Raw genomic sequence first — 15,994 nt, 5'->3', positions numbered from 1 at the left:
AGATTACAATGCTCTCTAATGACATTTTGATGTTCAGCATTAATGTTCAGCATCAACAGTAGCCTGTATAATGTGCCTGTATAATGTGTAAATTGCCAACATACTGTATATGTAAAATTCACAACAAAAAAGAAGGCAAGTCCCTTTAGTGTGACCGCCCACGGCATTTCCGAGGATGCTGAGTGATGCTGAGCAAACCTTTCAAGTTTTGTACTTGCTTTTGCATCAAGATTTGTTTTCCCTTTGAGACGCTTCCCCCCATTCGCGTGTGAAAGAAATACAATAAAACATATAGAACATTTATAGAAAAGATGTTTAATGACCTTTAGTTTAGCAAGTGTAGTACCCATTGTCAAAATAGGCCTACTTGGAGGCATGCCTGTAACCGACTGGAAACAGCTACATAGTTCGCAAGTTGAAATCTGAACTCAGTAATCAAAAGACAGCTACACTGCTTCATATTCCGGGGTTCCAGTTGTCCCAGAACGTGATGGACCTTATCACAAGAGAGAATTTGACACATTAAGAACCAGATCTAGGCAGTGAGGTGTCTAGCTACAGTTTATTGGGAATGTCAATTTGATTCAATATTCAATAAAAAGCCATCACAGTCTACTAAGAAACACAGCAATCTTTGGACCAAGGCGAGTGTTTTAGGTTCACTATTAGCATCCATGACATTTGGTTCACAGCAGAGTTAAATTGTGGGGGTCCCAGACATATCCAATGGTATCAAATGGGGGTCCGGGGCCTAATGCATATCAAATTGTGGGTCATTCAAATGAATAGTGTTGAGAATCATGCTATAAACTATTCAAACTCATAGAAGGCCTCGACACTACCAGGTCTTTCGGTTCGTTCAAACACCACTGAGGTGACCCAGCAGAGATTGATCATGCCCCTGGCGCTGACAGCCTGCATCACTTGCCCGTCAGCCTTCTGATTGGCAGACTGAATGAACATGGGCCAGGTCAGTTCCTGTCCCGGTGGCATCGTCACCTGCTGGATCTGATGCTGCTGTCCGTCAGTGAACTGGTTGAACTGCTGCTGGGCCAGTGGCAGTTCTGCCAGCATTGCTGGCCTTGCTGCTCTGTCTGCGTGATCTGCTGGGTGCTGGTGGGCATCTGGATTTGTCCTCTGCCCACTTGCGTTCCTGGGATGGGCTGGGCCAGGCGGAACTGCAGCTGGCCCATGTTGTTGAGCTGCATAGGAATTTGATGGATCTCCCCAGTGTTGGTCATGTGCGGCATACCCTGCATTGTCTGACCCTGAGCCTGGGCCGTCTGACCGCGTGCCTCTGCCATCTGGACATTCTGAACCTGCTGGCCTTCACCCACCGGAGCACTTGTGATAGGTGTGCCCTGTGACTGCACCTGCAAGTGCTGTGCGATGATTACCTGTCCAGGTTGGTTGGTGGTGGCTGTCTGTGTGTTGACCTGTTGACCCTGCTGTTGGCCGTGAACCGGCACAGCCCCGGGCTGCTGGGCCAGGCTGAGGAAGTACTGGGCACAGTGGGCAGGTTCTGCAGACTGACGAGCCTCCTCCTGTAGTTTGGGGGGCTTCAGCTCGTACTGGGGCACAATGTCGATCAGGAAGTCAAACTGGTCAAACTTTGTTATCGCCATAGCAACGTCACTCCTCTGCATTGTGCGTCTCCTGTTGTCCTCCATGTGGATCCTGGCTCTGAGGGTGAGCTCTGTGATGAAGATCTGAGCGGCCTTAGCAAACATCACCGGAACCTCGGCACTGACCATCTTGACATCTTCATCCATCTTCATGATTTTCTTGATACGTGCAAGAGGTAACTCCTGCTGCTCTTTGAAATAATCCACAGTGAGGTTCCGGATCTCCTCCATGACACTGGGCCAGAAGGACTGAAGGGTCTGCTGGGCAATACTGCCTCGGGTTCCAACCACATCTGAGGTCATCTTAATTGATCACATACCTCTGGCCGGCGGCTCCTTTTATACTTTCTGTTAACCATAGGTGTGATGTCACCTGTGATGCAGACGTCGTCACAGAGATATGTTGGTAGTCCCAAGTGTCCTGATCATCATGAGTCTCCCAACTTCTGGTAGAAAGGGATGGCTGTTTATTGCAGCACTGCTTCAATCTCGTTTAACTTTTGCATTGTGCGTCCTTTGTACTTGTCATATCTGTCTCTGTGTGAAGTCTCGTAGTGTCGTTTGATGTTGTGTGCAGGAACACAACATCAAACGACACTACGAGACACTTGTTGCGAGCATTTGAGACACAGGTTTGCGATTGAACTCTCAGAATTCTTTCTAATCATCGTTGAATATCTGACCTTCAACGTCAGTCAATTATGCAACAGTCAAAAAGAACCTGAGGCCTCAAAATGGAATTCCACAAACCAAATGGGTTTGTGGAATTTGTGATGCCATGACGTCACAAATGGGTGACGTCATGGCAGGCTCTGTCCACTTTTCTATTATTATATACATATTGTATGGGTATGCATGTCAACAGCTTTTGTGTCTGACGTCAGAGCAAAGCTCTTGTATAAAAGCAGTCTTCTCTGGCACAAACCTATTCTTAAAATCACAGATTCTAGAGAGCTTTTTAAACCAGAGGAAATGGTTACAATTAGCTCTTTGGAGGGCATTGACATCTTTGAAGACCTGAAGACTTATTTTTCTCGCACAGAGTGGGACCAACTGGCCGACGCTGAGAGAATCAGATACAATAACATCATGAAGAACCATTTATCTACCACTTCCATAGACGTGAAGTCTGTCACGCCAGAGTTTATGAGGAGAGACAAGACAAGTGAGGGAGTGAAGGAGGAGAAGGAAGACGAGGAGAGGACTCCCAGTCTGTCTGGTGGGCATAATGAAACAGTAGCAGTGTATCCTGGTGGCAGAAAGTCCAGAATTGATAACACAGAACAGATAATGACAGCAGACCACAACTATTTCCGAAAGCCATCCAGAACTGATACCACAGAACAGATCGTGCCAGAAGACCACCACTATTGTGATCAGTGTAAGCAGTTCTCTTTAGAGGAATGCAAGGTCCATGGACCTCCTGTGTTCATGGCTCACAGAACCATGGCTAACAGGACCACCCCGCCTCCTAGATCTGAGATTAGACAGTCAGGCATTCCAGATGTAGGTCTAGAGGTGGTTTATCGTGCCGAGACTGAGATTTCTGTTAGGACTGACATTGGTCCGTATGAAGGAGTGAAGACAGACAGAGAGGAAGCTATACAGAGTGGTTACTCCTGGGTGGCCAGTGAGGAGAGAAACAACTACAACTACATTGCTAAGGAACAGACTCAGCCCTACTGTATGAGTTATGTGAACTGTGCTAATAATGAAACAGAACAGAACATGATGGCATTCCAGTGTATAGGCATGGGAGAATTACTACTCGTCTCGCGTGGAGATGAATACCCGAAAGACTTGGCAATCGTTTTTGATGCGCCCTGGGACAACAATAGCTCCGCTGAAGGAGTGGGGTCTCAGTCTTCCCAGACTCAGGTCTTCTCCTGTTCTGAGTGTCAATATTCCTTCAACACTCAGGTCTACCTCCATAAACACATGAAGAGCAGGCACAATGACCTCTACTGCCAAATGCTGAAGAATGGACAGATCCCCTCAGCCCAACAAATCACCAGACATAAACAGGGGTCTCCTTGTTTATGGCTGGTTACAGATGAACCAAGCCATCAACTGTTTACCAAGGCTTTAACTCAATCAGAGGTAAAGACACACGGGCTGACTTACACAGAAAATAAAACCTTCCTCTGTAAACAGTGTGACAGGGGTTTCTGTCAGTTAGGTGACCTGAACAGACACCAGCGTATCCACACAGGAGAAAAACCGTACCAATGTACACAGTGCGGCAAGACTTTCAGTCAGTTAAGTAACCTCAGGCGACACGAGGATCTCCACACCGGAGAAAGACGTTTTCACTGTAAACAGTGCGGCAGGACTTTCAATCTCCAAGGTCACCTGAAGACACACCTGCGCATCCACACCGGAGAAAAGCCGTACCGCTGTAAACATTGTCACAAGAGTTTCAGTCAGTCAGGTGACCTGAAGAAACACCAGCGTGGCCACACTGGAGAAAAGCCTTTCCACTGTAAACAGTGCAACAAGTGTTTCAATCGGTTAGACACCCTGAAGACACACCAGCGCATCCATACCGGAGAGAAACCGTTCCCCTGTAAGCATTGCGACAAGAGTTTTAGTCAGCTGGCTAATCTGAAGTCACACGAGCGTCTCCACACTGGAGAAAAACCGTTCCACTGCAAATTGTGTGACAGGAGTTTCAGCCAGTTAGGTGTTCTGAACAGACACCAGCGCAGAGAGAGGGCCAGAGAGATGGGATGACATGGAAGCAAACTCTCAGGTCAGATATGAACCAGATGCAGGAAGGACTATAGCTTTAATTATGTGGTAGGTGGTCTTTTTTTCTAGTAATGCATTTTGATACACGCACTCATGCGCACAGCCCCTATACAGGCTCCATTCTGTAGGAGAAAAGTTTATATTTTTCTCTTCTCTTTTTTCTCCTTTTTTTCTCCATTTTTTCATCAGACTGCTGGGCAAGAGACGATCACCCAGAGACGCTCGTTCACCTGAGGACCTTCTGGTGGTTCTGGAGGCTGAGGAAAAGTTCCTCACTGCAGAGCACACAAGCTTGAAGCCATGAATTAATACTGTGGAAACACTGGTATGATTCCTTTGTAATATGTTTTTTTTTGTTTTTTTGAATAGCCTAAGGGTGTGTTTTAATGGACCCTGAGTCTACACAAATAAGTTGATAAGGATAATTCCTTTTAACAGGTCGTTCATGAAAGTCCTTGCGGTCTTGTTTCCAATGAGAACCTGTGAGCAATTAGGGGTTAAGAGTCTTGCTCAGGGACAAATTTCATTTCATCGACACATATGCCGGCCTGGCCTGGAATCGAACCTGGGACAACTAGGGCCTCTGGCTCCCTAGGCGGGCTCACTAACCACTCAGCTATGGCCGCGCCCCGATGCTGATGATGATGATGATATATTGTTGTCTTGTCTGTGAGCCTGTCTGGACAGAGGACATGCCAGAAGATAAAACTCTCGATCTACCACTCAATCATTCATACTCATGTCATGAAAGGTGGGTCATGAGTCACTGAAACAAGATTGATACAAGGGTCCTAAATGGGTTTTCTCAGAAGGGTGGCTGACATCTCCCATAGGGATAGGATGAGAAGCTCTGGTGATGTAGTATTCTCCTTTACATAGCCTAAATGTATTAATATAGCACACCGACATGTGTATGTATGTAGTTACATCTATGTGACTTAAAAGAAGCATACAAAATGTGTGAACACCTGTTAACTGCCTTGTTGACCTATAGTTTAAGTTACCATGGTTAACAAGTATTGCTGTTATTTATTGCTTTAAGTCTTACCTTTTAAAAGTGCACCACAAATGGTCTGCTCTGCTGCATTTCCACTGTGCTGCTAATGTTGTTTACTGCTAACTAAACTTCTAGTAACTAAACAGAGAAGCTTAATGATCCGGAAATATGTGAAAACATTGGTCCTCTGGAGTGAAGCTGTCGCCACTCTGTCTTTACACCACTGGTTCTCAAAGTGGGGTCCGGGGACCCCCAGGGGTCCTTGAGGGTGTTCCAGGGGGTCCCCAGCAAAATGTGTGAATATAGCATCACACTAATTGTAACCTTTTATACTTTGGCTATTCAAAAATAGCAGATATACAAGCTCGTAGCGCGGCACCGAATGCCGCGCTATGAGCTTGTAGATCTGCTATTTTTGAATAATCTTGGAAGATTCGCGCAAATCTTTGAATATATTTATTTTAAAGCGAAACATTTTAACACAAATCTTTTGCTTCTGGGAGTCCCTGGCACAACATATATTCAGATGGGGGTCCGCGGCCAAATACATATCAATTTGGGGGTCCCTGGCATGAAAAAGTTTGAGAAGCACTGCTTTACACCACTCTGGTAGCACTCCTGCCCTTACACTCACCTCTCCCACTAGCTCCAAACTGACCTCCAGAACCACACTCACTCAACCCTTCCAACCTCTACCCGGTTTATGGCGCTTGATGTTGAGATACATGGATATATGGATTCTGGTGCTCTGGTACCCCCTAGCATTTGTGATGGTGATGTCCACCACAGTGGCACTACATACAATGTCAAATGTATGTACGTACATGGACATCAGGACAATGTACAAGCATTCTTATATTAATATTAAAATAACAATAATTGTGATTATAAATTGTAAGATGTTTTTGTCTTGTCTTCTTTTTGTAACCTTTAAATACCCTACAGTGCATTGGAATAATATACTGTCCTCAGTTCTCAGGAGGATAGTTATTTAACACTTTATAGGCAAAATAAACGAATAAAGCTAAAAGCATAATTCGTAATCATTATTCCTTTTTCCTTATAAAAAATCGGTGTGGCTGCAGTTCTTTCAAGGGCTCACCCAGGCTCGCATCGCTGCGTGACGTCCCCCTGTCTCAGAATAAAGCAGAAAGAAAGTGTGTTGTAGGGAAATAGTGATTGTAAAATCCTTCCAGACCATACTACACGTAACGATATATAGGCTACTGGTAGGCCTGTAACAACAACAGCAAAATCCTTCTCATTGATCCCCAGCCAGGGTGGAATAAATGAGGAATGGTACATTTAAAGGGATAGACTAATACAGAAGATATTGGATAATATGGCTGATATGAGATGTGGAATCAGACAACATTTGAGTTTGACTAAAAATAAAACAAACATTTTGTAATATAATGTTGACATATTTTGTGAAAAGAAAGGAAAAATAAATAAACATATTGTTGAAAATATGTGTGTGTGCGTGCACACGCGTCCGCGCGTGCGAGACTTTTATAATAATGCTGAGATGATGTGCTTTACTCAAAATGCATTGTTTAATTTATTATAATGGAATAGCCACCCAAATAAATCCCACCACTACACACCAGAGCATATAGTGCCCATATAGTTCTTACATTATTACTATATACAGTGCTTTTGTCAGTATCTGGCTGGGCAATATATCAATATTATTGTGAATATGTCTTTTCCTGGTTTCAATTTTCACAAACATCCAATCTGCTATTTATGTTTGGGGGGAGAAAAAAAAAGGGGTAAAAAAAGAAAACATCTCACAATACGATATTATTGTCACAATATCAATAGAGGTATTTGGTAAAAAAAAAATATCGTGATTTGATTTTGTCCATTTCGCCCAGCCCTGCCACAAACTCACTAATGTGACATGAGGGAACAGATCAGTGGATATGAGAGGATGACAGTCTGGGTCCAACATAGAGGAGAGACTGTCTGTTCTGTAGTGACCCAGTCACTTGGGTTCTGGAACATTGCAGCACATTTGCTGACGATAGTTCTTTGTTGTCACTCCCTTATATAGTTCATCTTTTCCCTCTGATGTTGGCTTCAACTGGAATAAGAGCAAAGTATTAGTGATTGATTGATTAGGGATGTCAGCTAGAACGTGGTTAATGCTCATCGTGTAAAGTCATGTGCTTACTGGTGTAGTCCTGCGGTGACATGGGCCTGGAGACGACCTGTCTGAGAGCCTCCATCCATTCTCGCTGCTCCCTCTCATTTTCACACATGAAGACGAACTGGCGATCGGGGGTCTCCAACGAAAGGCCACACTTCCACTTGTTGCCCCGTGCACTCTTTGGAACGCACGTCTTCGCGGAGTAACCGTTGCTCTCCGTACCAACAAACACTACCCCCAGCTCTTCTGCATCCTGGGTCACATAATAATCCAGTTGTTATAGACCAGCTTTAAAGCCTGATTTATACATTGTTGTGCTGATTTATACTACACAGTCACGCGCCAGTGTCGTGTGCCTAGAATCGCCTAAAAGCTCACAACTCGATGTATCGCAACGCATTGTGAGCTTGTGAATCTGCCATTTTTGGCTTGCGACACTGGGGTGCAACAAAAGTATAACACCGCCATTAGGGGCAGTCTGAGAGGGGTTTTTGCTCACCAGCTGGCCTTTGAAATACAGCAGCTTCCTTTCTTGGGAATCCAAGATGAACCACCTCTTTTTGAACGGCTCCCTCTGCTGTTGAAAACATATTCAACATGGAAGCTTATCAACCTGAAACCTGTTAAAGCTGCAATACAGAACCTTCATGTCCTAGCTAGGATTTGAACCCGGGTCTCCCATATGAACCAATTTCTACCACTGCCAATAAGGCATAACCACTGGGTCTGGGGATGTATTGCACTTATGAGCTTCAGGCAGCACATAGTCGTCAGTATCCTAGTTCACTGTTTCTCAATACAGGGGCCATCAGGGTTCCAAATGGACCCATACAGATCTGTAACTCTGAGATTTTTCGATCTATGAACTCACAAAGCTTGTAGGTCAGCTATTTTCGCTTTTGAAAAAATAGATAATAATAAATTAAATTGATAAATAATTAAAATAAATAATTGAGATTTGTTTTATTATTTGGAAAATGTGCCCAAAATTTGACACCGTGCAGTGTTTAACAGTGGTTAACATACATTGTTAATTAAATTGTAAAAATTGTCATATTATTATCAAATCCCCCACCCCCAGCAAATCGAACCCTGATTATTACTATATAGGATTGATTGTTCATCTATCAACCCACCATAGGACCTGTCTTTTCCATGAATCCCTCTTTGAGGTAGTTCCTTGTTATCTTTGGTCTTAGCTGAGAAAGAGACAAAAACATCTTTTTAAATATCAAGCACAAGGTACAAACAGCAAAATGTTACTGATTCTCGTGGCTGCCATTGTCCATATGGAGCACACCCTGTGAACTGTGCATGCGCACAACAATGACCTAAGACATAGTAAGACAAGTACAGAATTCGTACCTCTTCATCACTTCCAGTTGGGTACGCTGTCTTCAGGTAGGCATAGCGAGCAGCACGAATTGCATTATACCAAGTGACTATCTCCTGGGACAGAAAAAAGAACAATGTGTGATTTATACTTGGTTGCGCATCATGCTGCTCACCGAAAGTAGCCGATCTACAAGCTCACATAGTGACGTGTTGTGAGCTTGTAGATCAGCTACGTTCGGTGTGTGACCAGCACGCAACCAAGAATAAATCCCACACAACAGTAAAAGCTGTAATTATCAGCACCAAGATGACATCGTAGCCCCACCTCAGCGCTCTCATGGTAAACATAGATGCTCCTGGTGTGGTTCTCGTCTAGGTAGGTGAGCTGCAGGCCGTGGGCGTGGCCAATCTTGTCAGGCTTAAAGGTGGCATTCAGGTCCTTGATGGGGATCACAGCCTTGGGACCTTTGGACTCCTGCATCATGAAGAATAGATTGGTTTTGTCATAGAAGTTGTGGATTTCAACAACTAATGCCTCTGCTTTCGTGAATAATCGCATTTAAAGAGGCGGAGCTCAGCTCCGGATGTGGCTACGGCCCTCTATTAAGGACATGTGAAATGTATGCTGCTGGAAAATGTCTGCTAGCCAATGTAAAAGGACATGTCAAAATGCATCATTTTGTGCATAGGCTGGTGGTGTGGTGGAGATATTCTTGCAAACTTGCTGATATGTTTTTGTTAAAAAAGAAAAAAGTTAAAATCTCTATATGCCTGTATCTTATTATTAGTTATGTCTCCAGATTAAGAGACGGGGAGATCCCTGTTACTGAACAATCACTCTATAGCAATGACTATCAGAATATAGAGCTATTTATCACTTATTTTAAAACCTATCACTTACACTACCCTTTGAACATGATATTGTGTTTCTACTCATTGTTTTGCCTGATGCTTGTCTTTATAGATTGCTTACTACTAATATTTGCTTAATTTGTCTAATTAAATTGTTATTATAGATAATAACACACTTTTACAACCATTAAAATACACACACAGCCAGTAACAGTTAATCGAACTAATCAATGTCATCGATTATAAGAAATTAATCAATAATTTAAAACAATAATTGATTAATAATCTATCCCTATTTTAGGCATGTCACTATAGACCCATTAACAGACGACGTCACACTGATAAGAACCAGTATGCGCGCGCAGGCCGGCACCAAATGAAACACGCCTCACTAGCCAACACACAAGAGGAAGTTGAATGAACTGAAACCAGCGCACCCCGAAACAATATGTTGGGAATTGATTGCATGAAACAATCACCTGTGCGTCCAGTCTCAATGTTGGTAAACAAATAATTGTTCTATAGGTCAGGGGGTTTCAACAGGTGTTCTGTGGACCACTGGTGGTCCGTGAAGGTATTGCACGTGGTCTCTGACCATGCATTTAGTAATGTAGGAAAGTGAAAGTGAATATTTTCTTCCACAGAACAGGGCACTAAATGACCTAGTGACCTATGATGAAGTGTCAATGTTGACAGTTACTAAGAAGTCGGAGGTCAAGAAATTCCACAGACATCAGTCATCATTATTAGGAATTGTCCCCATAATAGCATGTGTCTGCTCACTCATACATACTGTAAGATGCAAATCAGTATATCAGTTAACATACGTTTAGTGGAAGGTTGGATAAAGTAAAAGAATGTAATAACGGTAACCATGCGATAGGAATGGGTTCTCAACCTTTTTTGAGCTCTGGACCACTCGCATATTTCAGTTAAATAATGCCTCGGCTTGATATAATTTGTAGTAGTATCGTGCAACAAATTAAATCAAAACTGTTAACTGTCATTATTTAATTGCAAGCTAATCTCTAAGAAGATAATCGATGGTTGGGCCTACTGTGTGCATCATTAAGTTGTGTTTAGAATGACAGGTTGACTCACATCATCCTTGTTGTAGTAAACCAGGGTAAATTCTCTCTCTGACAGAACAAACTTCCGTTTTAGAAAGTGTCCATTATCCTTCCCTTTCTTCCACAGAATCCCTTCATAGACACCTGGAAACAATCAAAGATATGCGCTCAGTCACATTTCCTTCAACACACAGGCGAAGCACGTTTACGTCATTTGCCAAGGTGTGCGAAACACAATATTTCCTCTAGTCTTCCATTAGTGTGCTTTTGGGTACAGAAAACAGGTTTTACCTGTATATGGGGAATGAGGAACTGTACTGTTAATGTGAGAGTTGGAGTGTGGCACAACCAGTTGATGCAAAGCATTCTGTATTTTACTTTTTGAAAACATTAACCACTTTCAACCTGGCGTCCCTATTTTGGGCATGGCATTATAGATTATTTAAAATAAAAAAATAATGAAAATATTTCAAAGACATTTAAAAAATGTTCAAGAAATGGTCAACATTTTCTTTTCAGTTTCTTTGTGTGGAAATGCAGATCTACAAGATCAGAACACATCACAATGCGACATTGAAGCTCACAATGTGTCGCAATGTGACACGTTGTGAGCTTGTAGATCTGCTATTTCCACAATTTAAAAGAAGATTTTAAGTATACATTTATTAAATGTCAGTATTAGATATAGTCAGTCACAGTCAGTAGTACTTTCTATATTTTAGTTACATGTCATATTTATCCTGTGCATTTTTTGTTTACAAAGCCTAAAAGACAAACAAAAATGTAATTTCTATGTATATGTTCCAATGTTCATTGCCAAAAACACAATTAAATCAATCAGTCAATCAATTATTTGTATGACAATTAATCGTCAATTAAAATGTCATGATCGTGACAGCCCTACCTGCATTGATAGAATAAATACAAAGATGTGGAATTAGAATGACTTTTATTTAGTCTTCAAACTCATAGCTCACAATGCGCTATGTTGACTTTTTAATTGATCAAAAGTCAACATAAAAAATGTACGTCACCAAAAGTGCAAACACAAGGGGAAGCTCTCACATTAAGAGGACTGAAATTTAGAGGTGTATTTCTTGATGGGAACCGTTTCATCCATTTTCACTTTTCAGCAGCAAACAGAGGTTTTGAGTTGTTTGAGTGAACGCAATGATGACACATGTCAGGCAGGGTTGTTTAACCCTGCCCTGAAAAATGACCAATCGGAAATGACAGCGAGAGAAAGGGTTAAAAAAAAAGGTTGACTCACACAAGAATAGGAAGTGTTGGCAGATATGGTATATAGGGCATACTACGTTTAAATATCTATTAGCAAATACCCTGAATAAAAAAAAGGAAAAAAAAGTCACTTCACCTGTAGTGTAGCCAAGTGGAGGGTACTTGGTTTCTCCAGTGAACTCCATTCTCTCATATTTAGATCGTATCCACTGCTCTCTCAAGACACTTGGATAAAGAAAAGGGTAACCAGGTTAATAAGTGAAAACACAAGGCCAGATGAATGCATGGGTTAACCCCAGCTAAGAGGGACACAGAATGATAGGTTTCTTTTTTTGTTTGTTTGATTGTTTGTTTGTTTATCATGCTCAAATTGGAAGTATAGCCTACTGGACCAAAACCAATTAATTAGGTTGTATATTATATATATTATGTCACTTATATCTAGAGCCGAACGAGGCAAACCCGGTGCGTCACAGGAGCAGAACAAAAGCTGGTTTATTTTACAATCTAGTAGTTTTACTTTTTCTCTCTCTCTGAATGAATCTGTTCAGAGTGTGCACACGATGCAATGAGGCTATTTTGTAACATGGCTACCTTATTAGGTAGGCCCACCAGCTGCTGTTCTTGTGTTGATTCTATACTGTATGAACGAGATACCTCTGATGTTGCATACTACTTTTTTCTGTTGACCTTACAAAACAGCTGTGCTTTCAGTTATGCCAATACTACTCCATTGAGATGTATGTGTTTCTGGTCATATGTTCTGGTTGGAATTATCATTTTGTGGAGTCCACATTCAATGTCTACCCATGTATTACACTTTGTAATCAATAAATGCTATGCAAAACAGATGGTTTACTGGGCTCATGTATATATAGTAACCCATAAACTATTGCCATTTATTCTAATTACTTGTACGTGTGCATGCATGCATACAGTATATCTTACTCTACTCATATAATGAATGCCTGGAATATCTGACCTGTTTGTATGTACAGTATGTTTCAACTCTGCTCATATCAGGAATATTTGACCTGATTCCTTGTTCTTTCTATCTCTGTTCTTCTTCCCTTTCCTGGAAACAACAAGTTATTTTTTACACCGTTGATGTGACTATGAAGTTGTAGTTGAAGTAGGACTGGAGGTTGGAATGGGCTACCCTTTATATTACTCACTATCTGTTCGACATTTACTCTCTCTTTTGCAGCATCAAATGATGTATTCAGTTTGTACTTCTAGTTCCACTTCTCTCTATTAAGTTTCCTTCCCCTTCACACTGCCTTGTGGTCTGTAGCCTTCAACCTTGACAACGATTCCAACACGTGGATGGCTAAGCATAAAATAACATGAATTAAATAACGTGAACTGTTCAGAAGAGATCACGAAAAACGGCAACAATAAACTGGAGTGCTGGGTCTTTTTGGAGGTTATCGTGAAGGAATGGGTATTAATACTTACGCACAGTCATCTTGCTGGGGCTGATAGTAGTATGCTGGAACAGCTTTCTCGTAGTGAGTTCGGGAAACGGCATTGCCTTTGGATTTCATGAACTTCAGAGGTTGCATTTCCCAGAAAGACACAAAATATACAATTATGTTCTGACTGTAGTGTAGTCAAATCTTGGTTACAGCATACATATGTTAGACTAGGTCAATGGTTCTCAAAGTGAGGTCCAGGGACCGTCAGGGAACTCGGTTCCAAATGGACCCTTTTACAAGTCTGTAACTCTGAGAATTATGGTGCGTCCTTTGCGTCCTTTGAAATTAAAACGTTTGAGAATCACTGGACTAGGTGTTAAGATTAAAGGGATAGTTCACTCCCAAAATGACATTTTTCTATCTACTAGTCAACCCATGGAGACTTGAATGCATGGATATTTTTTGTTTTTTTGTCACATTCCTGAGCCAATAATTTGATGACCGGCAGCGATTCCAGTGGGAGACACAAAGAGTCTCCTTTGTGTCTCCTACCGGAACCGCTGGTCATCAAATTATTGGCTTAGGAATGCGACAAAAATATATATATCCATGAATTCAAGTCTCAATGGGGTGACTAATCAATCAAGAGCATGATCATAGTTGTCCATACCTCAACCAGCTCATCCTCCCAGAAGTCCAGCCTTATGGATTTGACACGGCTGGACAGGTTGCGATGGACACCAGAGCAGTTCAGACACACAAACACACCCAGGTTGTAGGAGGCCCAGTCCGGGTCTGAGGTGTGAAGAGGACATTCCAAAACAAAGCTATTCACTAACTATACAGCAACTGTGGGATGGAGTATACAGTATATAGCTTTTGTTGACCTCAACAGGTCATTTGAGCAGCTCTCTAAATTATAGTCACATTGGCGTCAAGGGAAATTAAACTGATTCCATGACTTAAGGGGTTACGGGTAGCCTCAATCAGTTGTTCTCAAAGAGGGGTCCGGGGACCCCCAGGTGTCCTTGGGGGAGTTCCAGCAGGTCCCCAGCAAAATGTGTTGATACAGCATCAAAATCAATTTAACAACTGTTAACATGTATTTTCAAAATATCTTACTTTTAATGCATTTATTTGTGACAATTTAGAATATGTCTGAAAGACAATTTGTGTATGGGGGTCCCTGGCACGAAATATTTTCTGATGGGGGTACATGGCCAAATACGTGGAAGAAGTAGGCTACTCACATTTTCTACTTAATTAAAAGTATCAATACCGCAATGTAGAAATACTCAGTTACAAGAAAAGGTCCGGAATTCAAAATGAACTTGTGTAAAAGCACAAAAGTATTGGTATCAAAATGCACTTAAAGTAAAAGTAGTTCTTAAAAGTAAATCTTCCATTTCATGTTTTAAAATCATGTATAAAATCATTTGAAAATAGCTGCGACACATTGTGAGCTTGTAGAAATGTATAGGGCAGGGCTGAAGTGGTTAATGTATGTTTTGTAATAATAATTCAAATCTACAAAGTAGGCTAAATAATAACTAAAGTTTTCGAATAATTGTTGTGGCGGAGTAAAAGTAGGCTACAATATTTGCGTCTGCCATGTAGTAGAAGTAAAAGTACTGAAAACTGGAAATACTCCAGTAAAGTAAGAAATCCCTCAAAATTTTACTTAGTTTACTTTTAGTTACACATCGCAGTAGTAGCCAAGTGCTGCACTCTTGTTTCAAGCTTGAATAAATAGTCTCTAGCTCTCGATAAATATAAAATCCAGTGAACTCTTACCAGACGCGCAACAGTCTGCACATCGACTATTGTCCGCATGTTTGACCAGTTCCAGCAGAATCTTTTTGTTTCGCTCCCTGTTTGCCATTGTTCTTTATCTACAAATGTATCCTCTTCTCTGATGATGATGATGAATATTCCAGGAAATCGTCACCATGGTGGTCGCACATTTCACTATAGAGGCAAAAATACAAGCGTGCGTGTCCAAAAAGAATGGGTGACACTGCACGTAAATAACCCTGGTCGTCGTTATGATCAAAAGTGGAACTTGTGACAGATCGAGGGTTTACAGTAGGCTATGTCCCCACATCTGACTGTCACAGTGTCACACACTGTGACCTCCCACTGCCGTGACCGCGTTCGCCTCTCTGTCTGCTGGATGGATCCACACAGTCTATGAACTAAACCAGGGGTCTTCAACAGGGGGTCCGGGACCCCTAGGGGGTCCTCAGAGTTACTACAGGGGGTCCGCCAAATCTTTGTGATATGATTTTTTTTTTACTTTAACCACTTAGCATCCTTTTTCTGAGGAGAACTTTTGCCAAAAATAGCAGATCTACAAGCTCACAATGCCGAGGCGTTGTGAGCTTGTAGATGCTACTCCCTAAAAACTCATTGGTATATATTATTGTAACTTAATTTCTTATTATAGTTCATATTGTATATTGTAATATAGGCCTATTGTGTATTTGTCTATTATTAAATATTATAATCAATACAATCCTGAGTTGTGGCTAAATTAACACTGATTTTAATGC

The 15,994-nt window shown here is 41.7% G+C and overlaps 1 protein-coding gene and 1 pseudogene across 2 annotated transcripts; both read right to left on the bottom strand.

The window, feature by feature from the left end:
- Positions 1–810: 810 nt before the first annotated feature.
- LOC311054776 (nuclear transcription factor Y subunit gamma-like) lies at positions 811–1,928 on the bottom strand (annotated as a pseudogene). Its single transcript has one exon. The product of its transcript is annotated as a nuclear transcription factor Y subunit gamma-like (transcript).
- Positions 1,929–6,342: 4,414 nt separating this feature from the next.
- On the bottom strand, positions 6,343–15,568 carry adap2 (ArfGAP with dual PH domains 2). Its single transcript, XM_084072334.1, has 11 exons — positions 15,237–15,568; positions 14,113–14,237; positions 13,483–13,574; positions 12,161–12,249; positions 10,817–10,929; positions 9,189–9,338; positions 8,894–8,977; positions 8,665–8,727; positions 8,028–8,105; positions 7,553–7,781; positions 6,343–7,462 (listed from the first exon to the last, which is right to left on the bottom strand). Exons 1-11 carry the CDS (start codon positions 15,322–15,324, stop codon positions 7,434–7,436), a joined length of 1,140 nt encoding a protein of 379 aa, XP_083928460.1. The 5' UTR covers positions 15,325–15,568; the 3' UTR covers positions 6,343–7,433.
- Between the last annotated feature and the right edge of the window lie 426 nt (positions 15,569–15,994).

This window comes from Gymnoscopelus microlampas (genome assembly GCF_963454915.1).
Source record: "Gymnoscopelus microlampas genome assembly, chromosome: 11".
In the NCBI taxonomy this organism is placed as follows: domain Eukaryota; kingdom Metazoa; phylum Chordata; class Actinopteri; order Myctophiformes; family Myctophidae; genus Gymnoscopelus; species Gymnoscopelus microlampas.
The sequence above is the reverse complement of the archived record's forward strand: the minus strand, read 5'-3'. Positions and strand labels throughout refer to the sequence as shown.